The following is a 22,852-nucleotide window of genomic DNA, read 5'->3' as shown; positions in this document are numbered from 1 at the left end:
TCACAAACATTTGGAACACATTTCTTATATAGCTTTGAAGAAAACTGTGAGGAGCGGAATATGTTTCGAAAACAGAGAGTATGTATTCAGTCGGGCTAAGTGACAACAACAGCCACAAAAACAACAAAAAAAAAGAAAAAAAGCAAGAGAGAGAAAGGGGTCCTGTTAACAAAGCAGCGTTCTGGTAGAACCATGACGGGGCAACGTACGCGGCGTGGGGTACAAGTTCAGACAATGCGGAAACTGGAAAATTGCGGTTTCAAAAGGAGGGCAAGAGTATACATTGAGGTATTAAGTGGTGGGGGAGACTGGTTGGGGCGAAAGCGATTATGGGTGTGCCCCCGCGGATGGAGGGAATAGATACAGGGTACAAAAGAGCACTGCACAGAAGCTAGCAACTGAACAGGAAATACGTAGGGTCTAAAGAACACAATGGGTTAAACATTCCTTAGTTGCGCTGGGAACGCGGCCTCTTTCCAAAGGACAAATGGCATTGTTGAGCCACATTAGGGTAATAAAGCTGGTGTATTTGGAGAGTCTGCGAATTCTGATGGGAACATTAAGGGTAGGATTAATGAACTCGTAATTAAAATTATGTGGCCGCCAATTTTATTCGAGGCATAAGCAAGTCCCGTAATATTCATTAATCCCAAGCGTCGCTCACCCAAACATATATATGAGATAAGATTCCCGAACCTCGCGGCCGTCGTGGGTTTTGAAGGCGGATTCTAAAATCGTTGCTTTAAGATGTTTAAATGCATGCCCGGGACTGTTCACATGTCCTGACAGGGGCAACTAAGGGCAACTTTTTGCATGAGAGCGGTGAATGTTGAACCGTATTCGGAAGGGCGTTTAAGTTTGGCCGATACATGGTTGCCTACAAACAGTGCATGCTAGAATGTATACGGCACTGGCGGAGTCACAGTTAAAGTTACCTTTTATATTTTTGAAGTAGTCTGAAGCCGTGCTGGTGGCGCGCTGTGTAGTGCTCTTGTGTGGGCAACGGGGTATAATACCGGGGTACATAACAGGGGGTATATTACAGGGGGTATACTATCGGGGTATATTACAGGGCATGCAGCCAATATTTTCCAGTCGGTTGATACGAAAGTTAGTAAGAAAGTCTCCTAAATTCTTAATACGCCAGTAGACAACGCGTCGTGATTCGGGAAATATGCTTTTTAAGCGGTCACTTTGAATTACGATAGTCTGACGGCTTTTTCAGTACGGTTGACGCTCTTGGAGCGGAGGATGAGTGGTTTAAAACTGAGTTAGTTTCCGGGTTACCGTTCGGGACTTTTTTCGTACAGATTTCGTTGCGGTCTAATTGGATGGCTCACACAATAGCTACCTCGATAACTTTTTCCGGGTATTTTTTATACAGGAGGGCGGTCTTGAGTTCTCGACAGTTGCAGTCAATGTCGGCTTCGTTTGAGCAGATTCTAAATCGGTGGCCTTGGCTGTGAGGTATTGCTGTCTTGCAGTGTCTGATATGGCTACTTTGGAAGTGAAAATACTGCCGCGTGTCTTTCTGTTTTCTATACAGTTTAGTTTGAAGCCGACCTTGAGAGGAAGTAATAGTGACTTCCAGAAAGTTTACTCTGTCTTCCGAATAGTAATGAGAAAGGTAGTAAGGGCAGGATGGGCTAGGTTAAATGCCTCAAAGAAGGTGAGGAGCTCCGCATCACCGTATTGCCAGATCATGAATATGTCAATATACCTTTTATAGCACAGTGGCTTTAAATTTTGGGTGTCAAGAAAGTTTCATTCCAGGTGAGCCGTAAAGATATTGGCGTAGTTACCTCCAATTCGAGTTCCCATTGATGTTCCGCTGACCTTCACGTAATAAACTCCATCGAACTCAGAATTGTTGAGTTCAAGAGTAGGGCTAAGGAAAGTTTGGAGAGCAGAAGAATCGATAGGTTTGTCGCACGATAACTGCTCACACGCAAGGGATACAACGGCGATGCCATCTTGATGGGGGATGTTAGTATACAGCCACGCAACATCGAGGGTGACTAGGAAGCAGTTATCAGGAAGTTCAATTTTTGAGATGTTTGAGAGGAAGTCATTGTATCCCTAATGTAGGAGGGAAAGCTGGGCGGAATGTCGCCAATGAGATTATCCACATAGAGGGAGAGGTTTTCGGTAACAGTGCCAATGCCAGAAACATAGGGGCGCCCTGGGTTGTTCACCTTGTGAATCTTTGGGAGAAGATGGAATTTACCGGCTACTGGGCTTAAGGGGATCAGGGAACGAGCCGTGGTTGCATTTATTGTTTTATTTTTAACAAGCTCAGCGAGTTTATCCTTGACAATTTTCCTATAGTCATGAGTGAGATCATTGTGTAGTGCTTTATAGAACGTCGATACCGATAGTTGCTTCTTGGCCTCGTTAACATAGTCGGTTTTGTCAAGGATTACGATGGCGCCTTCCATGTCGGAAGGTTTGATAATTATGTCGGGACAGCTCGCGAGTTCCTCTAGGGCTTTCTTTTCGTTGGTAGTCATGTTGTGGTAGAAATAAACTTGTGTTTGGTATGCTTGGCGAGCTGGAAGGTTCTCAAAGCCATGATCGACGAAGCGGACAAAGCGTGAGTGGCGGCAAAATTCTCGGAGAAGTGAGTTGAAACGGCGTGCCTTTTCGTTGCAGCAGCGAGCGAATCGAGAGATGCGGTAGTCGGAGTGGCGGTTAGTGGATCACGGACGAATGAGGCTGGCGTATATAGTGGAAATTTTCGGCCGAGATTTCAGAATGAGGTCAGTCAGTGAGTGGTAGTCAGAGAAAGCTTGTTCAGCGGAAGTAGAACTGAGATCATTACTACCAACATGCAGAAAAACTGTAGTGACCGAGGCAGGGATAAAGTCGATCAGTGAGCGTGCGTCAGCAATGCATGCGCCAGTCTGAGAAACAAAAACGGGGGTTCCAGGCAGAGCTGATCGAAGTGATGATAAAAATACTTGGTCTGAGAGTCCCCGATCACAACTGTGCTGGTTTCGGTCTGCAAAAATTTCAAGATGATGCTCTTTGCTGTGGTCCTGTCAGCGCTCATAGTAGAAACAAATGTAGAGAAAGACAAAACTCATTAAGCGCGCTGAAATATTATGAGTAAAGAGTCGGATACACAGCAAGAACAATAACAAACAAGGTTTACTTACGTAGCGGCAATGGGACTTGCCTTCATACGAGTACAGTTACAGGATTTTACTGTCACAAACATTTGGAACACATTCCCTATATAGCTTTCAAGAAAAAAACTCCCACCTATCCGCGCAGGTTCCCCTGTGTAGATACGACGCATAGGGGGTTCACGCTACCAGCGTTGGACAGCGAAGTACCGGCGCTGGAACGATGGAGCGGAGCGCCGCAGGCACCGCGTTTTATAGCGCGCATAACGGTGATGGGACGCGCCGGCGCCAGTGCGTCTGCCACGGCTATGACGCAACACAATCCAACACAATCCACTTTATTCCAATTCAATCCAAATCCAATCCAATCCAATCCAAGCCAAGCCAAGCCAAGCAAAGCCAATCCAATCGAATCCAATCTCTCTCGCGAGAGAGTGTTCGCTATCGGAGAGAAGAGGGGGTGAGCGGCGGAGTGCTCAGCTGGCGCGGCGAGGAGAATGGGGGAGGGGCGGACGCCGACGACTACAACGCCGGATGCAGGGACAAGGCGGGTGAATGAGATGCGTTGCATCTAAAACTGTGTGGAGTGGAATATGTTTCGGAATTGGAGAGTATACATGCAGTCGGGCTACGCCTATGTGATAACAACAACAACAACAACAAAGAGAGACTGAGAGACAGAAAGGCGTCGTGTTGACCGTTCAAATTTGGGCTATGACGGGGCAACGTACGTGGCGTGTGCTGCAAGTTCAGAAAATGCGGAACACTGAAAAATCGCGGTTTCAAAAGGAACGGAAGAGTATACAGTGAGGTATTCAGTGGTTGGGGTTACTGGTAGGTGCGGAAGCCATGAAGGGTGTGCCCCTAGCGGATGGAGAGAACAGATACAGGGCACAAAAGAGCATTGCACAGAAGCTAGCAACTGAACAGGAAATAGGAGGGCCTATAGATCACTAAGCGTTAAGCATTCCTAAGTGGTGGTTGGAACGCAGCCTCCTTCCCAAGGACAAATGGCATTGTTGAGCCGCATTAGGCTAATAAAGCTGCTCTATTTGGAGAGCTTCGGCGAATTCTGATGGGAAACTCAAGGGTGGGAATAATAAACATTGTTATAAAAATTATAAGGCCACCAATTTTATTCGAGGGATAAGCACGTTAGTTTTCTGAAACTTTCATTAATCCCAACACTGCTAGAAAATTCCAACAATTTACGTGAAAGCGGCAATGGAACATGTAGTGTTCGTCAACATTACACCAAATTTGCAGTTGCGACGAAGAAACAGTCACTGTACCGTACCACTAAAAATGTTCTATTTACGTAACAACATCCTCTATGTGTGCAGAAAGACTCCAGTTCACGAGGAATGCCAAGTGTTTCTAACGCAAGTGTCGCACACATTACGGCTGGTCAGAGTCTCAATTACTTCTCGTATTTTATCAGCCTTCACCAGTCCGCAGACGCATCGGTCCTGACCCGCGCACGCAGCTCGGAATATGACACTTTATCGCGCCGTGCATGCACGCTCATTGTCCTGCCGCAACGCCGCTTCGAATGTCGTCCATGCAATCCACGGTCTGTGCGCCGTCCGTGTTTTCGAGTAAGGAAGACTGCGTCTGCAGCCCCGGCGTTGTATGGATTTTACGCTTCACAGGAACTTTTTACAAGGTATATACCATTCAAATATTCACAACTGAGTTTCACCTTACGACCGCGCTATCTGCCTCTTTTTTTTCGCTGACGCGGTGCAGGATTAGCTTAAAGGGACACTGAAGTGAATTTGTCAAGCTCCCATTTTTGCTTGCACTGTGTAGACTGGCTCAAATTAACACACTATTCATCGTTTATCCGGTTGACAAATCGGTAATTATTTTACAAAGCGCGAAAGAAGAAAAACTACTATGCGCAATTTGCGGCGGCCGCACCAACTAAAGGCTGTGACGTCAGGAGGGGGGGGCACCGTGATTGGACGATGCCCAAGGTTAGCAATCAAAAGTTTCGGTTTCGGTTCTGTAAAACAACATGCTTGACATCTGATGGCGTTGTTGGATGGGCATTCTCGATTTCTCAATTATCGCCGTACCGCGCTTCTGCCATGTTGTCGGCTGTCAAATGTCTAAGATAAACCTCCCAGGGCGGCTTGGAATCGTATAGAAATCACTAGACGAGGCCTACGCAGTGGATGAACGCCTTCCGCGTCACCGCAGACTCTCAAATGCCATGCGCTTTTCCCGCATATTCGGAGCTTGCCTCACTCATGTCTGTTCGTAAAAAGCTAGTTCGCACCAGGCCAAGGGTGTGCTGATTCAGGCCTGGGCCCACTGCCCGCAAGCAGTCGGTGCTTGTGGCAACAGCACGCCAACGAGAACTCGCTAGGGCGTCATTGTCAGTATGCGCGCGTTCTGCGATCTCGCTCGTGGAGCAGTGAACGTTACGGCCCAAAAATGGTGAACTCAGTTCAGAAAACATCGGCCGCATACGAAAAAATCAACTTAAAAAAAACATGTACTCTCGGGGATTCGAACTTGCGACTTTCAAAACAAGTTCCAGGGCCTCAAACCGCTAGGCCACGACCCGGCGCTGGCCGGTTTGGATATATAAGATTTATAATGTATGACCAGTTTACACTTTTATTTATTTTAAGCATTTTAAGTACTTTATGTGACTATTTGTTGTACATCACTCATGCAGTAAGTGTCCCCCAAACTTCCACAATATCTCACGTCTAGCAATTGCATTTCTTTGACGGAAAAAAGCGTTCGCAGATGTGCGGTCGTGCTGCTGACCGCTGTGCTTGTTTACCCAGCGCAAAAAGTGCTTCCTGCTCCCTAGTTTTGCGCTGTACGGTAAAAGTTTCAGGTGATTTTATTTTCTTAGTACCTATATTGACTTCGCTGACTCTTCTCCCGCCTTCAATTGGCCTTAGATTTTCCTACTAGCGTAAAGTCAGCGAAGCGTCGCATGTTCACTTGTGCAGCGCTTGTGTGGAGCGACCCGGACTCTAAGAGTTTGACACAGTGTACAAACTAACAAAGTAAGGAAAGGCACATTCTTTGATTCACAAAGGTGTTGTGGCTTAGTTTCAATTGAGCGAGCGAATAGCGACGACCCGTCGGCGGCCGGCGGACGAAACGCTGGGCCGACTGACTCGATCGGTAGGTCGGCTGGTCGGCGAACCGGCGAATCGTGCAGTAGCGCAGCCATTTTCCAGCTCATCTCCTGCTGACGTCACACGAAAACGCCACAGAAAATGGGCGAGCGTAAAGAGAGGAGGACAGCATTTTCGAACTGATTTTTCTACTAAATAAATTCGCGTAAACGCGGCCAGAGTGGTCGAAACAATGCCTACGGACTCCGAACTACAATTTGCGCTAGAAATCCCGCAATGTTTACAAATCACTTCAGTGTCCCTTTAAGCCTAACATGATTTTTTTTAAAAGGGCGGTAAAATGTATTTACACCGCAGGCCCGAAGGCGGCCTTTAAGGGAAGCAAAGTAAGCGCGGTGAGGTGAACTGTGGAGGTGAATGCCTGTGCTGGCATTTCTTTGTTGATATTTCCGGCACCTGATATCGTTCGACTGATAGCGTCGTGGCGTGCGAGCGAACACTTGTCTTCGGGGGGCAAAGGCTTTCCCTACCACAGTGATTACGCGTTACAGATAACGGCGGCGTCTTATGGACTGTGAGAAGTTAGTAGTGCGCCAAGCACGGAGTTGGTGATTCCGGTGCCCCTGTCAGTGTAGTTTTGGCTTGTGTGCGAATGTCGCGTAATGACAGGAGCACTGCGCGTCAGCTTTCCCGCAAACTTTTCCCGTCGTGCAGACAAACCAGCTTGTGTCACCTATGTTGGACGTGGGCAAAAAACCTGAAATATAAGTTAGCGTTTCGCGACGTCATTTTTTTATTTCTTTTGGGATTGCACGGGCAAAAAACCTATTCTGGGGAAGCAGTTGCAATGCCTGACCGATCGTGATACGGCTCCGGCACCTGCATTTAAAGCTTGCAATTTAAAACCGATCCTCCGGTGAAAGCACTCTGGCGCGACGGGCAATCGACATTTGAGCACCAAACGTAGCTCAGAGTCTAAATAAATGAATTCTTTTTTTGCTTTTCTGAACTGGATACGTTTTCGTCATGCTCAATCAGGGGCAAAATACAATTTAAATTCTAATGCTTCCCACTTGAGGACTATTGAAGAAGGATGCGCGTGCTGCTGATCAGGGAAATTTAAGATGTATCCGCTCGCTCTTTCGACCTTTGTTATTAGTTCGGCGGTGCGATAGCGCTGCACAGTAAACGCGGCGTTGCGCTGGAAATTTTTCGAAAGCGAGGAGGCGATTCGCTAGATATACGAGATCGATACTCCTGATGTAAACGTTGCCAAAACTGCTGCTATTGTTCCGCGGGATGACTATTGGCGCCGCTGGCAGGGTTAGCCAGCAGTAGTTCTCGCGTATCCCTTTGAAGTTAAAAAAAGAGTACCTCTCGAATGGACTCGCCATGGCGAAACCTGGAAGCGCAGCGCGATATACCCTGAGCCGTCACCAAACCCGCGTTCCCAGTATATTTTCTGGCACACTGTGAGAAGGTGGTACATTACAAAGTCAAATAGCCACTTAAAAAAATTAGCGACGCATTTCTTTTTGTTTTGTTGGATTTGACTTACACTGAAAAAGCGTAGTGTCTCAATTTACGTCTGGTACACCTGAATACAGTGTGGCTGCTTTGGTGGCGTATAGCTCCTTGAAGCAATGCAGGGAGGAAGTTTGACTCCGGCTACTTTTTTTCGTGTATGTTGTTCCACGCTGCTATTTGAGTTAGCACATGGGGCTCTTTAGGTTGGAGATTTCAGCGATCGTTAGTTTGGGAAGTCTACGTTAAGTTGAGTGAGGTTTGGTATCACCGCTTGTATGCATGCCCACAATGGTACCTTGTAGCCTTTTCTCTGTCATGGTGCTCAGTGTTACCGTGAGCAATACATTTCAGATGTTCAGCATGTGGCATATATAACCTCCAAGTAAACGTCTGCTGCCTATGTTGATGCTACACAGCAAATTATTCTCAATTTTTCTTTTTGCTCTTCTGCATGAAAGCCAATGTTTGCTAACTCGTGTACCTGGGATTTCATGGTAGATGTGTTTCCGGACTTGTAATGTGGCATGCACCTTGCTGATGCGCATTTCACCTTCGTGACTTCGGATTTCTGAAATTGCTTCCTTACTGTAATACTTCTAATCTCAGTAATTAGGTTGCTTCGGGGTTTCCCATTTAATGTGTGTCACTGAGAATTCCTTGTGCTTTTTCCAGTGCCATTGGTCTGGTTAACTCGGTATCTTTTTTTTGCAATGGTGTTATTTGAAAACTTTTTTTTCCATGTTAGGGATGCACCCATTGGACCTGAAAGGCTTGACAAAAAGAAAGTCGAACCACGTCTACCGTGATAAATGGCTTGAGTCAGCTGGCTCAAACACCCATTGTGTTACCCTGTATTCACACATTGACTTATTTTGTACTGCAGGCATCCACAAATCTTGATGAAGGCATTGAAACTGCCCCTTCTATGCCCGTGGTACGTACACTTGGTAAGATAGTACATGTTATATTATCATGTTTGTGCCTGGAACCTTATTTATAAATAAGGGTTCAAGGCAAACTATAAAATCTGTGCACTGGCACAACTGCACCATCTTCCAACTACCACTCACCCCTTGCACTTGTTTGGTTAAGTTGGTTTAGCGTGGTAGGAAGGGCGGCAATTTGTTTTTATGTAACCCCCCCCGTAATTAACTTCCCTGGGTTTAATAAGATGGACTGTTTAGCTTATGTTTTAAAGAGTTTGATTATCAGTGCGCATTCTTTTCTGTGCAGACACTTTGTCGCACACTTCAATTTTTATTGTGCTCTTGAAACCCAACCTAATTATACTTTCAAACAAAACACCTTCTAAACCTGTCTAAGAACGTTGACAGCTAATAGGGCTCATAACACTAGGCTGCAAATGTGATACAGGCACAGCGCTTATTCCCAGGGTCATCTCTTAGAAATGCAATATCATCTAGCTAGTTCAACAATAATAAGCTGCAAAATAACATATACTTATTATTCTTTAGACACATTACTCACCGCTGTTGTCACGTAGCAAACTTTATGCCTCAATTATACAATGCTGAAGAACCTCTACAATGCTCTCAAGATAGAGGCATGAAACGTTTTTCCTCGAATATTGTCTGATGCTGATTGATACTCCTAAATGCTAGAACTTGTGCCGAGTATACAGGGTGATCAAAGTTAAGTGGACAGTTTTTAACGTAGGCGCTTACATTTACGCGAAGGCGGCCTCTACAGGGAAATTATGCGCTTAGGGGGACACATAAATAGGAGGTAATTATTCATTTCGGAGGCTTAATTGCCTAAAATTGATTGATTACTTTTTAGTGGCTGCACTAACCAGACATGTTTGTACTGAGAAGTTGGACGCAATCATGTTTCTACGCAGTTTCTTCTAGCGCATCCGTAGTCCGAGATATCAAGAGGCGAAGTTTAATTGCCGTTCGCATGAGTACGCATGCAAGACAGTCTGCACCGGCGCAAAGCACCTCCCTGCTGTGATGTGCCTGCTGTGTACGGTGTTTAGTTCGACAAAGGGGTGGAGGCACAGGAAAAAGCGATAACTGGCCCCCATTCATTCTTGGCTGGGGTAATGCAATCTGCAGTACTCGGAACCGCTATTGAAACACAGAACAAAAGAGCGTAGATATGCGCCGGTCTTGACTTCTAGCATGCGTACTCATGCGAACGGCAATTAAACTTCGCTGTTGGATATCTCGGACTACGGATGCGCTGGAAGAATTCTGCCAATTGAAACTGCGTAGAAACACGACTGCGTCTAACTTTCCAGTACAAACGTGCCTGGTTAATGCAGCCACTAAAAAGGTAATTAATAAATTTTTCTTAATTAGGCCTCCGAAATCAATAATTTCCTCCTATTTATGTGTCGCCCTGGGCGCATAATTTCACTGTAGAGGTGGTCTCCGCATAAGTCCAAGCGTCTATTTTTAAAAAAACCTGTTGACCTAACTTTGACCACCCTGTATATGAAGTGTCCATTTCAGGTGCATAAAGCCCGCTAGGTCTTCGGAGAATGTTTCGAATCAACTTGAGCTAAAAGTGTTTTGCTTATGAGCTTGAGGTTCACACATGGTCAATGTTGAAGTGAGGCTGAGTGTGGGTTGCAGCCAGGCAGGGTGAAACTCAGTTGTACTCAACTGACCTAGAGGCGAGCTTCCCAGGTAAGGTCCAGAAATACTGGCAAGGTAAATGTGAGCTTGCGAGGCTGCTTCAGAGAACTAATTTGACTAAGGTAAGGTCAAAGGTAATGGGCTGAGTCGTTCACCCATCTCGGGTAATGACGTAAACACCGCTTCATTTTTCAGCCACCATTGTTTCACACTACTGAGCAGTAGTTCTGGATACGCGTTCAAGCCCAGTATCGTTGTCAACATCCTTGCTACTTTTCTGTGTGATTAAAAAGGGCTTGTGCACTGCGAAATTCTAATTTACAACTGTGATTTTCAATTCTACCTTCTTTCACAAGCTTTTCTGAGCTAGTTTTATTTGTTAATAGTTTGCTTCTCTAGTGATATAACTTGAGGCGTTTGACTTCATTTTGGTTTCATTTATTTGAAAATCAGAACTGCATAGGTTAATCAGGAATCATGGCCCACAGAAAATCTTTTCTCATGTTTTGACGCAAGGAGTTTTCAGGAACTTTTGATTTCTAACACGTGCTATAGCTGACAAATGAGGAGTGCACAGTTCGTTTCAACATTATTTTTTAGTTTCTGTTCATGCTTTTTTTCAGCTGAAGGCATCTTCATCTGCTCATAAATAAAAATTCTTGACGTTGCAAATTTTTTTGAAGACGTAGCATTTCTTTCTGTCTTAGGGTTGCTTTATGATGCCTACTATCAGGGGCGTAGCCAGGAATTTTTTCCGGGGGGGAGTGGGGGGCGTACTCTAACAAAAGTTGGGAGGGAGAAATGTGTATGCAAGTCTTCTTGCGCGTTGTTTTTCAAACAAAGCTTGAAATCACTGACTTCAAAATGCAATTTATGCACGCTGAATGCTGATAGTAAAGCCCGCCTTAAGGAGCTTACATGATGATTATGATGACCTAAATTCCCGTTCGCCGGTCTGTCAGTAGGCCACAGGTGATTCGTTCATCCGTACAGCAGGCGGTTATGCGGGCACGCGCTCGTGAGCGTGATTATGAGTGTGCTCGTGAGTGGCTCGCAGTTCCCGAAGTTCGTCGGGCGGAAGTGGAGGCAAATACCTCATGGAGGCAAGCGAGAACCTGTCGCGAACATCGATCGGCTCGCGGCAGGTTCCCGGTGCAGCTCGGTACATCCGGCGCGAAATGTAGACGGCCTAAGTATGTTGAGATGTACAGCATCTGGAACAGGCACAGGGACCAGATGTTGACGTAGCCCTTGTTTTCAGCTTTATATGAACAAGAATGTCCATAATACTGCAGGTTTCACGCCTGCAGGCGACTTGAGGTGATTCTTCAGGCAACTTGAGCCGCACCCCAGCCTGGCACGAAACGCCTCGGGAGGTGGGAAAGGCACGGGACCAGTGTGGCTCCCCTGGCTGCGCCCCTGCCTACACCCCTGTCTACTGTCGCCTTAACATAAAATGATTCAACGAGGTGGCTGCAGTGCTTGCATTCATTCAGAGGTAAGCATTTGTATGTGCATCATTTTTTTTTTTGGTCAGAGCAGAACACCTGCTTATAAGCTACCTTGATTTTGTTGCCATGGCATTTGAGATTGGACTCACATAATGCAGTTCCCCGGTTATTGAAGAGTTGCAGCGAGCATAATTTGTGTGGGCTAACTTAGGTCGACAATGAAACTGGAGATGTTTTCTGATGCAGTCACGTACAACTTTCACACCGTGTTTTGATAATGTGTTCTGCTAAAGTAACACTAAAAACACAAAAAACTAGTTAGTGTTTTCCTGACGTCGTAGTATCGCGTGTTTTGTGCAGTATATTTCTGGACAAAAAGTGTTCACATGGTTGTACTATGTCAACAGTGCGTCCACAGAATCTGCGACGCGATGCACATGGCAGTAGCAGGGTTTTCCCGAGAAATGTTTGGAGATGAGAATATTTTGAGAACATCTTGGGGGTGGGGGGCAGGATGTTTAGTGATTTCAAATTTGAATCACAAAAATGGAACAACTCTGGTTGGATACCAGGCATTGTGGGGCTTCCACCGAAGAGAAAAGTGAAAGCTCTTGAGCAGAATAACAAAGTTTTAAGCGCAAACATTGACTCCAAACATTGGCCTGCAGATGACAATCTGAGATTTTAAAGCCACCTGTTAAAACTGGTTTTCACGTAATGAGATGGCGGGAGGGGCGCTCCACTATTGCTCGCATTGCTCTTGCATAGTGGTAGTTTTTAGTTCCTGAGGAGCGCATTTCAAACGGGTGGCCTAACGAAGGGAGTGGGCGGTGAAGTGGAGCAGCGGGCGGTGGTGAAATGAATAAGTGGAGAACCCTGGGCAGTCGTTAAATAAACTGGGACCAATTGCTTGATGTTCTTGTTAAACGTAATAAATGAAGGCATTGTTTCTCAAACCGTATGCTCTGCAATTCATATTTTTCACTGCAAGTGGAAAATTTGAGTCAGGTGCAACAATGATGTTGGACACACTTTTTATAGCAGTCTATATATACTGCAATGATTGGTTATAGCGTTATTTTTTTGTAGTTTTTCGATATCATTAGTGGACTGCACTGTACCTTTAAAGTGTTCAAGGAAAGCATGAACCCTATAAAAACGTTTTCTTTTTCCGTAACTCCAATTTGGCATGTGATAGCAAATGCTTGTTCCCCTCTAGTATATTTTGTGAGGAACTCTGGGCTGCCTCCGAAACCTAGAGTCCGAATTCTGTACCAAGTTTTGTGGGCGTGTACTAGTATTAACTGTAGTGTGTGCTCATATAGAGATGGCACCACGGCGACCATAGATGCGTGTGCTACCGATGGAGAGAGGCCACCCCTTCCACGCTTGCCCATGTGTATATATTCAAAGGTAATTAAAGCCTTGGCGTCAGTTGCCCGTTACCGGCGTGGTGTGCGTTCGTGGTTAACCGGGCGCGTGCTGTGGAAGTACGCCCCGCCACATGGTGTCAGAAGTGGGATCGCGACGCCACTGATCCGTCGCTCTTCGCCATAGACGGCACCGGCGCCGCCTCCGCCGCCGCCCATTCCTCGCTCAGGGCTGCGGTACGCCCACTGCCGCCGTACGACTCTGACAGTCCAAGTACCTGGCAGGCGTGGCTGCTGCAGTTCGAGGACTTCAGCTATGCAACGAGACTTGATACAGCGGAGCGGTAAGTGCAAACGCGGTCCATGCTTTACTGCATAAGGCCGCAAGCAAGAACGGTTCTTGCGTCGAGAACGCTGTCAGAAGCCGACACGAAGGACTTGTCGGCTGTCTAAAACACCTTCACCGACATTTTCGTCCACCCCGTCAACGAGTTGTACGAGTCTGCTCGCTTCCACCGGCGGACACAGCAACCGGGTGGGACCACCGATGCTTTTTTCACTGCGCTTCGTACTATGGTAAAGCGCTGTAACTACGCATCACCTGCTGTTGAAGATAGGCTCGTTCGGGATCGCTTCGTAGCTGGGTTGCTCGACCGCAAGCTATCGGACCAGCTATGCCGAAGCCCCAAGTTATAGTTGGATGATGCCTTGACTCAGGCGCGTCAGCACGAAGACGCTGATAGCGAACGTGAAATTCGGAACTCGGAGAGAGAGAGAGAAACAACTTTATTGAATCGATCCGGCAGTTCAGGGGAGGGGGTGTGGGAGGGGAGACTCTTGCGTGCCCGCTTGCCCCACTGAGGCGGCGGCCGTGCTGCGAGCCCGAAGGCGAGCACCGGTCGTCTCACGCTCCTAGGGGAACGTGGCACGTGCTGGACCTTGTCTCTGTGGGTAGTCTTGCTGCTTCTTCGTTGTGGTGTTCCATGTCTTCGTCCTAGCACCGCGTTCACCCTATCCGTTGTCTCGCAAGCGAGACGACGTCCCGGGTTTCTGTCGGTCCAGGAGCTCGAGGACGTGCTGGACGACGGCCCGTTGATTACCGAGTTCTGTGCTGATGAGCTTGCTGCAGATCTCGTCTGGCAACTCGTTGTCTTGGGTGTTGGGTGCAGGGGGCGAGCATTCCCAGAGTATGTGGCTCTGGGTGGCTCGCGCCTTCTTGCACCGTTGGCACGTGTCTGTGTGATATATCTCCGGACAGACGTGTTTCGCCCATACCGGAGTCCATATCGCTCTTGCCTGTAGTTGTCTTAGGGTGGTCGCTTCTTTGCGTGTTAGGTCCCGATGAGGCGGTGGGTATCTGTTACGGTTCGCTCTGGACCATTGCAGAACTTCCCCGTACGTTGTGATGGCATACTCTTCGCTGTTCTCGTTCTCGGCAGCGGCTTCTGTCGGGTTTGCCTCGCGTATTGCGGGGAGCGATGACGGGAGCCCGCGTCTTGTTAGCGCGTGCGCCTCCCTGTCTGCTTCCTCGTTGCGATTCGGGCCAGCCGACTCGTCCAGCTCGCCAGCATGCGCCGGGAACCACTTGATGGTGACGTTGGTTGCCAGTCTTCTGTTCTGTGTGATTGGGGCTAGTGCTCTTGCCGTAGTGGGGTACACGTTATTCTGCGAAAAGTTGGAGACCGCCGTTTTCGAGTCGCTTATTATCGTGCGGCAATCCGGTGCGTGCAGCGCCAGCACGATGGCGTATTCTTCTGCCTGCGCTGGCGTCCTGCACCGTATGCTGCCTGAGGTGACGAGTTCTCCGGTGCTTGCGTTGATGACCACTGCCGCGTAAGTGTTCCGTATATTGTGATATTTGGCCACATCCACATAGTAAGCATGTGGATCGTTGGCGTGGCTTTTGGTTAGAGCCACAGCCCTTGCTGTTCTTCGCTCTTGATCGTTCTGTGGATGCATGTGTCTCGGTACAGGTGGTATCCGGATCTTGCGCAGTACGTCTCGGGGTAGAGCGGCCGCTTCTTTTGGCGAGGTGTGTGGGATTTCCATGCCGATCCGCTTCAGGATGGCTCGCCCCGTTCTGGTTTGAGCCAGGCGTTGGTATTGCGCTGTTCGTTGTGCTTCCATGATTTCCTCGAGCGTATTGTGTACGCCCAAAGCGAGCATGTGTTCTGTGCTCGTGTGGTGATATAATCCGAGGGCGCTCTTGTATGCCCTACGGATGGCGGCGTCGATTGTTTTCTTCTCGTCCGCCCGCCAGTTGTGGTAGGACGCTACGTATGCGACGTGACTGATTGCAAATGACTGTGTTAGTCTCAGCAGGCTGTCCTCCTTCATGCCTTGCTGTCTTGTGGCCACCTTGTTGATGAGCCGAACGGCTCGAAATATCTTTGTTTGTAGTTCGTTTACCAGGGTCTTTTCGTTGCTGCCCTTGTCTCTGAGCCTTAGACCCAAGACTTTGAGTGTTTTGACCTTGGGAATTTCTCCCCCGTCGCCCGTCTTGATTGTGATGTCCACTGGTCTCTCCTTGAAGCGTTTGCCTCGTGGAGGGATTAGCATCAGCTCTGATTTTGCCGGTGAGCACTTTAGCCCCGTGGGCTGTAGGTAATCTTCCACCGCTGACACCGCCTCTTGCAACGCCGCCTCGATCTGTCCGTCGCTGCCTTGCGTTGTCCAAATCGTGATGTCATCTGCGTATATCGTATATTTAACGTTCTGAATGGTGTTTAGCCTGTTGGCAACTCCAATCATCACGAGGTTAAAGAGCAGTGGGGAAATCACCGACCCTTGCGGCGTGCCCGTGCTTCCCAATTGTTTGGGCGGGAGCTGTAGGTCCCCTGCTACTACATGTGCGGTGCGTCCGGTCAAAAAGTCTTTGATGTATGTGAAGGATCTTCTTCCCATGTTGAGGTGTGATACTTGCTTGAGGATGGCCGAATGGTGCACGTTGTCAAACGCGCCCTGTAGGTCCAGCCCCAGTACCGCTGTGTTGTCTTTGGTCTTTCCGTCCATCACTTCGTGTTTTAGCAGTAACATGGCGTACTGCGTGCAGAGTTTGGCCCGGAAGCCGAGCATGGTGTCCGGGTATATGTTGGTTTCCTCCAGGTATTGCTGCCAGCGGTTCAGCAGGACGTGTTCGAGTAGTTTCCCAGCGCATGACGTGAGGGATATGGGCCTCAAGTTTTCGATGCCCGGTGGCTTGTTTGGCTTTAGTATTAGGACCGTCTTGGCGGTCTTCCATTGCTGTGGTAATTTTCCGTCTTTCCAGCACCGGTTGAAATATTTAGTCAGGGCGGATATTGCCGTATCACTTAAATTTCTCAGTGCCTTGTTGGTGATCTGGTCTATCCCGGGCGCCGACTTGCAATTGATCGATTGGAGCACCGCACGCACTTCCCACTCCTCTATATCTGCGTCTAGGAGTGCGTTGTCCGCGCCGGTGTATACCGGTAACGGATCCACCGGCGTTTCCAAGAGATATTTGTTGTTGAGGCGCTTTTTCACCTCGTCTTCGCCCAGTTCTGTGACCGCCTTGTGCAGGGTTCTGTTGAGTATGTATTGTTGGGTTCCTTTGGTTTGTTGCTCATCCAGCAGGTGCCGTAGTAGTTTCCAGGTCTTGCCCTTGTGTAACTGGCCGTCTGCTTCTTGACATACAGCGTGCCACTGCTGCCGGCACACCACCTTACTGTGTTTTTCGATTTCGATGTTAAGTTGTGCTATTCTTTTTCTTAGTTTCCTGTTGTGGCGTTGTCGTTTCCAGCGATTTTTAAGTGAGTTTCGAGCTTCCATGAGGTGCGCTAGGCGGCTGTCGATTTGCACGCCGTCTGCTTCGGCGTCGACCGTTTGCGTGGCGCTCTGGATCGTGCCGTTGAGCAGGTTCGCCCATGTCTCAATGTCTTCTATGGTTTCCGGGCCGTTGGCTTCTAATTTCTGTCTGTAGTCATGCCAATCCACAATGTGCTGTCGTCTGCTTTCCTTGATGTTGCCTCTGATGGGTATCTCTATCTCGAGGATCTTGTGGTCGCTTCCCAGTGTCTCCTCGGTGTTTCTCCATTTCACCCTTAGTGGCCTCGTGGTTTCGCCCAGAAACGTCAGGTCCGGGTTTGTGTCCCGCTGCGTTGATGTTAGTGCGTTTCTTGTTGTAGTTTCCAGGTCGTTAATCAGCTGGTAGCCCATTTCTGTCATGTCGTCCAACAGGTGCTGTCCCTTCTCGGTGGTTTCGGGGTAACCCCAGAGTCTGTGCTGTGCGTTGAAGTCCCCTGCAATGAAATTGATGTTGTCCCCCGCGATCTGCTTCGTCTTCTGGATGAGTGCCTTAAACTTTTGCTTGTGTTGCCTTGGGTTGCTGTAGAGGTTGACTACCGTGATGCTCGTGCGCCTTTCGCGTTTGCTGGCCACGATTTCAGTTGTCACGTGTTCAATAGCGCTGCGTGGCACGAGATCGTGTTCTATTACTATGAGTCCCTTCTTCACCAGGGTGCAGACTCCCCTCCCCTTTTTAGATCCCGTGTCACGGGCGCTTGGGGGGGATTTCGCAAACGATCTGTACCCTGGTAGCATCGGTGCTTCGTTGCTAAGCGTTTCTTGTATGATGATGACGTCGGGCGTATTTTCGGCTTGTAGTATGTATTGTTGAAGCTGTGCTTTCTTCTTCTGAAAGCCGTTGGAGTTCCATTGCCATATTATTAATTTCCCGCTGCGCTGTTTTCGTGCTTGGTGGTTACCTTGATCCTTTTTAGCTGTGCTATCCATTATGGTCGGGTTAGGTTCAGCGCTTGTTGTGGTATAATGCCTGCTGCAACGAGTGCTTGGATGATTACGTCTATCTTGCGATCGAGTGCGTCGACTTTCTGCTCGAGTGCTCCGACTGTCTGGTCTAGGCGGTCTATTTTCGTCTCCAGTTGGTCCTGGCGTTCTTCGAGTCTATCCAGCCTCATGTTGACCCGTCTTTCCCGTGCGACTTCGAGCGCCCTCCGTTTTGGTGCTGGTCCGTACGGTCTGTCTGCCTCTCCCGTTTCGGTTTCGGCGTTGTCGTTGTTCTCCGCGCTAGGTTGTGCTTCCATCTCGATGTTATCTTTTTCTTCCTCCGGTGCCGGGGGTTGCGGGGTTGTTTCTTGTAATCTTGGCTGGGGCGAGTGCTCCCTCAGCTTCAACGCTTGATTGTTCTGCGCATCAAGGAATGAGTTCAGCCTTGCAGTTAGTTCGGCTAGGCTCCTCTTCAGCTGCTCATTTTCTTGTCGTAACGCTCTGTTAATTTGGTCTAGCGCTGCATTGGTGTGTACCCTTTCTTGGGTCTTGGCGGCTTGGGCCCAGTTGAGCTGTCGCGCCGGTTGTTGTCTTCCTTGGTTGCAGTACATCTTCTCTTGCGAGGTAATTCCCCGGCTCGTGGAGCGGCCTCTGCTTTTATCGCGTTTCCTCGAACGGCTACGCCCTCTTCGGGTTCCAGGCGTCTCGCCTTGCTTTTGTTGCTGTTGTTTCCATTGTCCTCGCGAGGGCGGGGGCAATTCTGGGAAATCCACTTGCGACAGTGATGACCTTTCATTGATCTCGGAACTCGGAAGAATCTCCTTTGCTGGCCGTCGACGCTACGCGAGTCACAAAGAGAAGCAAGCTTCAAGCAATAGGCCGGCCCGTCTTTGCTCGTTCTGCAGGCGCCCATCGCATCCGCGGACGGAGTGTCCCGTCCGTCGTGCCTTCGGCAACTTTTGCCGGAAGAGTGGCCACTTCGAGGTGGTTTGCATGAAGAAAAAAAGCGGGCGGGAAGCAAAAACACAAGCCTTCGGCCAATTCGGTGGAACTTCACGCTGTCGCGGGGGGAAGTCGCCCGAACGCGAAGTTCATTGAAGTGCACGTAGACGGACGCGCATTGTCTTTCAAAGTGGACTCTGGCGCCGAGGTCTCACTTATTCCGAGTGCATGTCCTTGCATTCCGACCAAGCTTCGGAATCCCGTAGGTGAATTGAAGGGGCCGGGAAATAACGTCCTACCGGTTCTAGGCACGTATGATGCTACTTTGACGTAACATGCAAGTTGGTCAAGCAGCAGCTGTATGTCTTGGCAGTTGATACGGTTCCTCTGCTTGGCTTTCCGGCAATTCAAGCCCTTGGCGTCTGCCAGTTTTTGGACCATGTTTCTGAGGCACCAGAACACTGCAGTCAGCTAGGCCTCGACCCAACCCATTTTCAAGGGCTTGGAACTCTTCCCGAGGCATAGACAATCCGCCTCATACCAGATGCGACTCCATTCTCGTTAAGCGTACCCAGACGCCTGCCGCTGCCGCTGCGGGATCCGATCAAGGCGGAGTTGGACAGGCTGGAACGGGACGTGGTGATTCGTCACGTTGACACACCAACACCCTGGTGTGCAGGAATGGTCGCAGTCCTCAAGACTTCGGGTGGCTACTGGCTTTGCGTGGATCTAACCGGCCTCAAGAAGGTTATTCTGCCAGAACGCCACATGTTACCCACAGTTGAGCAATACCTTGGTCTGATGGGGGAGGCCACAGTTTTCAGTGACACTACGTCCTGCTTCCACCAGGTCAAGCTGTCACCCGAATTGCTGGAATTCCCCACGTTCACAACCCCGTTCGGTCGTTACTGTTTCCTAAGGCTTCCTTTTGGGATCGCGACAGCTCCGCAGTACTTCCAGCGACAGATTTCCAGGATCCTGGAAGGCCAAGAGGGGGTGGCGCACATGATCGAGGATATTCTCGTCTTCGGCAAGACACGCGCGGAGCACGACCGTCGCCTGCAAGAAGTTCTTCACAGGCTAACGAACGCAGGGGTCACGCTCAACCATGACAAGTGCAACTTCACAGACAGCAGCGTCAAGTTCCTCGGTGTCATTGTTGCTACAGATGGCACCTCTCCTGATCCAGGCAAGGTGGCAGCCATAAAACACATGCCAGCACCGCAAGACGTCTCAGGTGTTCGTCGCCTCCTGGGCCTTGTCAACCACATCAGACACTTTCTTCCTCGTGTATCAGAAACCACAGCACCGATAGAGCATTCCAGAGGGAGAAGCCTGAGTGGACTTGGGGTCACGCTCAACAGTGTGCCTTCGCCAAGTTCAAGAAAATGCTCTGCTCTGACATATGCATGGCTCGCTACCACCCCGCATACAAGACGACAGTATCAGCGGATGTCAGCTCCTTCGGTCTTCGTGCCGCCCTGCTGTAGGAGCAACCTTTCGGGGAGCGTTGACCAGTCACTTTTGCCGCGCGGTCGCTCACTCCAACGGAACGTCGTTACAGTCAGACCGAGAAGGAGCCTTTGGCCGCAGGCTGGGCTGTGCTTCGTTTTGAGGAGTATGTCCGTGTCTGAACTTTTTTATTGAAACAGATAACCAGCCGCTCTTAGCGCTCATGGGGACTGTTACGGAAGGAGGAGACAGGCAGCAGGGTTCGGGGTCATGGCTGACCGCTACGTGATGAATCACTTTAAAGGCAGGGATCATGTGCTAATGATGATGACAATGGTGGTGGCGGTGGCGCATACCCCAGCGGGGATTCAACATCCTCCCGCCGCCGCAATGTGCGTATGCCACAAAGAAGCATATTCATGAACCACGCGCCAGCGCCGAACTTGCTAGCAGTACGAGACTTCTCCAGCTGGCTCCTAGTCTCTATCACGTTCCAGCGTGTCAGGTTCTGGCACAAGTCCTCCAGCACGTTCGTCTCGGTAAGATGCTCTCATAGCGAGCCTCGCAGTTCGCCCAAAACTTGAACGGAAGTTCCGGCTCCTTGTTGCGGTACGTGCTGATGCGCCGCTGTTTAAGTGCTTCAGAAAACTGTACGGTGCTGCGCAATTTCCCCTTGAATTTTCGCATCCTGTACATGTCGATGGCAATCACGCGGGTCCTTGTCCAGCTCCTCGATATGCTGCTGTCGGTGCTCAGGCAAGCCTGGCTCCAGTAACGAATGGTCATCCAAAATGTCGTTGAATCTCGTCGGGTCGAGACCGCTCGCCACATCTTTACTCCCGCCCGCGAGACAATCGATGCTGGGGGAAAATCCGTAACGTCAGTCCTTGCAAGCTGCCTTCTGGTTCTGTCGCCTTTTCCGTTTCCAGCGGTACTTCCACCGGCGTGCCGACTTCCGGATAACCAAGCGTCGCCAGGTGGAAGCAGACGGCAGCCAAACTGTGTGCCGAGCCTCGGGAAATGTTTCCATTCCTTCGGTGGTCATGTGGCGATCATACCAAAGGCAATGCCGTGCAACTCTCCATGTCTTGTTGTTACGGTAGGTCTTACGGGAGCTTCCGAGCGATGATTTAAACGGTGTTCCAAGGTCGCTTCTCTGCCTTCGAATAGGGTGGGTCCGTTTCATAAGTAAGAACCGGCCATATCGGCGGTTTACGGGATTTCTGGTCCACGTTGCGCTCTTCCAATTACTCTTCCATGCGGTGACCATGCACGAAACATTCGAATGACGTGGGGTTCCAGGCCGACGACATTTTGTCCTAGACGAACCCTTCACGGAAGTAGCAATGACTCCGTCGGCAGGCTTTAAGCTCGTCGCATTGTCTGGGCCTGCGCTGTCATAGGCCTTCCTGAAACTCACTAGATGCCGGGTAGTTATTTGCATGCGTCCGTGCGGTTTCGAGAAGTTCGGGCAAGGCTTCCTCCTTCATGAAGTCTGGAACGAATAGGAACTCGAACTCAGACGGTGGCGGCTCAACACGTGCTTCTTCAGGAGCTCGCGCCACTCCCACTCCGGCAATGCCCATTTGCGCATGCTTCACTGTTGATGATGTCTCGTCGTTCCCTTTAGCAGGCTGCTGTTCTGTCGGCTCGTTCGGGAGGGCACTTCTCACATCGGTCTGATTCACGTAGGACACCCTTGTGCATGGATCAGCCGAACAATCTTTAAGCCTTGCTATCAATTCTTCTAGACGACGGTCTGGTCCTTTCAATTCTGGGGGCACTCTTTTCTTGCGGGAATCGATGTAGTGATTTAGTAGTACTCTTGCACGGATGAAACAATCGATGTATAATTCAGCAGTTTCCACTTCCTCCTCAAGTTCTTTGTCGACTAAATCAATTATTGCCGCATCCAGTTTTTTTAGGCATGCTTGCTTAAGTTTCAGATTTTCTAGGCAGGTGTTAAGTTTACAGACTGCAGGCAACGGAGTGCAAATTCGCTGAACATGGGCAAGAATAGCTTTAAAGTTTGAGCGGGCATGGTTCCGCAACAAGCGCAGCGAGTCCAGCTCACCACCTCGGTCTTCGGTAGCCGCAAGGTTGTAGCCAAGTGTGGGGGTCTGGACGGAACGTCGCGTCTCTGCGTAGGTGTGAGCGTTGCGGTCGGTAGTCGTGGTGGTCGCACCAGAGATGGCGACGCACCATGTCAGCTCAGTTTGGGCAGCTACTCGACCCTCGAGGCAGAAAGTACGTACGCCGCCGTTGGCGTCGGTGCCCTCGAGGGTAACGGTCATTGGAGTGCTGCGCTCAGGGTCAGCCATCGGACCAGTTGGCTCAGGGTGAGACGGCGGCAAACGGTTGTGGGTCTCACTTTCCTGCAGCCACTGGCATCATGCTGCTCTCCAGTTCGGTCCCTGGTCTTCTTCCCGGGTTTGTCGGCACCAAAATGTTACGGAAGGAGGAGACAGGCAGCAGGGTTCGGGGTCATGGCTGACCGCTACGTGATGAATCACTTTAAAGGCAGGG

At 49.4% G+C, this 22,852-nt stretch overlaps 1 protein-coding gene across 1 annotated transcript; it reads right to left on the bottom strand.

The window, feature by feature from the left end:
* Positions 1-14,197: 14,197 nt before the first annotated feature.
* LOC144166421 (uncharacterized) lies at positions 14,198-22,647 on the bottom strand. The gene is made up of 3 exons (XM_077695948.1): positions 22,401-22,647; positions 19,446-19,542; positions 14,198-17,612 (listed from the first exon to the last, which is right to left on the bottom strand). The coding sequence occupies exons 1-3, from the start codon at positions 22,645-22,647 to the stop codon at positions 14,198-14,200; spliced, it is 3,759 nt and encodes a 1,252-aa protein (XP_077552074.1).
* Between the last annotated feature and the right edge of the window lie 205 nt (positions 22,648-22,852).

This window comes from Haemaphysalis longicornis, unplaced genomic scaffold (assembly GCF_048455015.1).
Source record: "Haemaphysalis longicornis isolate Haplotype H1 unplaced genomic scaffold, Haemaphysalis longicornis Haplotype H1 scaffold_17, whole genome shotgun sequence".
NCBI classification, from domain to species: Eukaryota; Metazoa; Arthropoda; class Arachnida; order Ixodida; family Ixodidae; genus Haemaphysalis; species Haemaphysalis longicornis.
Note: the sequence above shows the minus strand (reverse complement) of the source record. Positions and strands in the feature narration are given on the sequence as shown.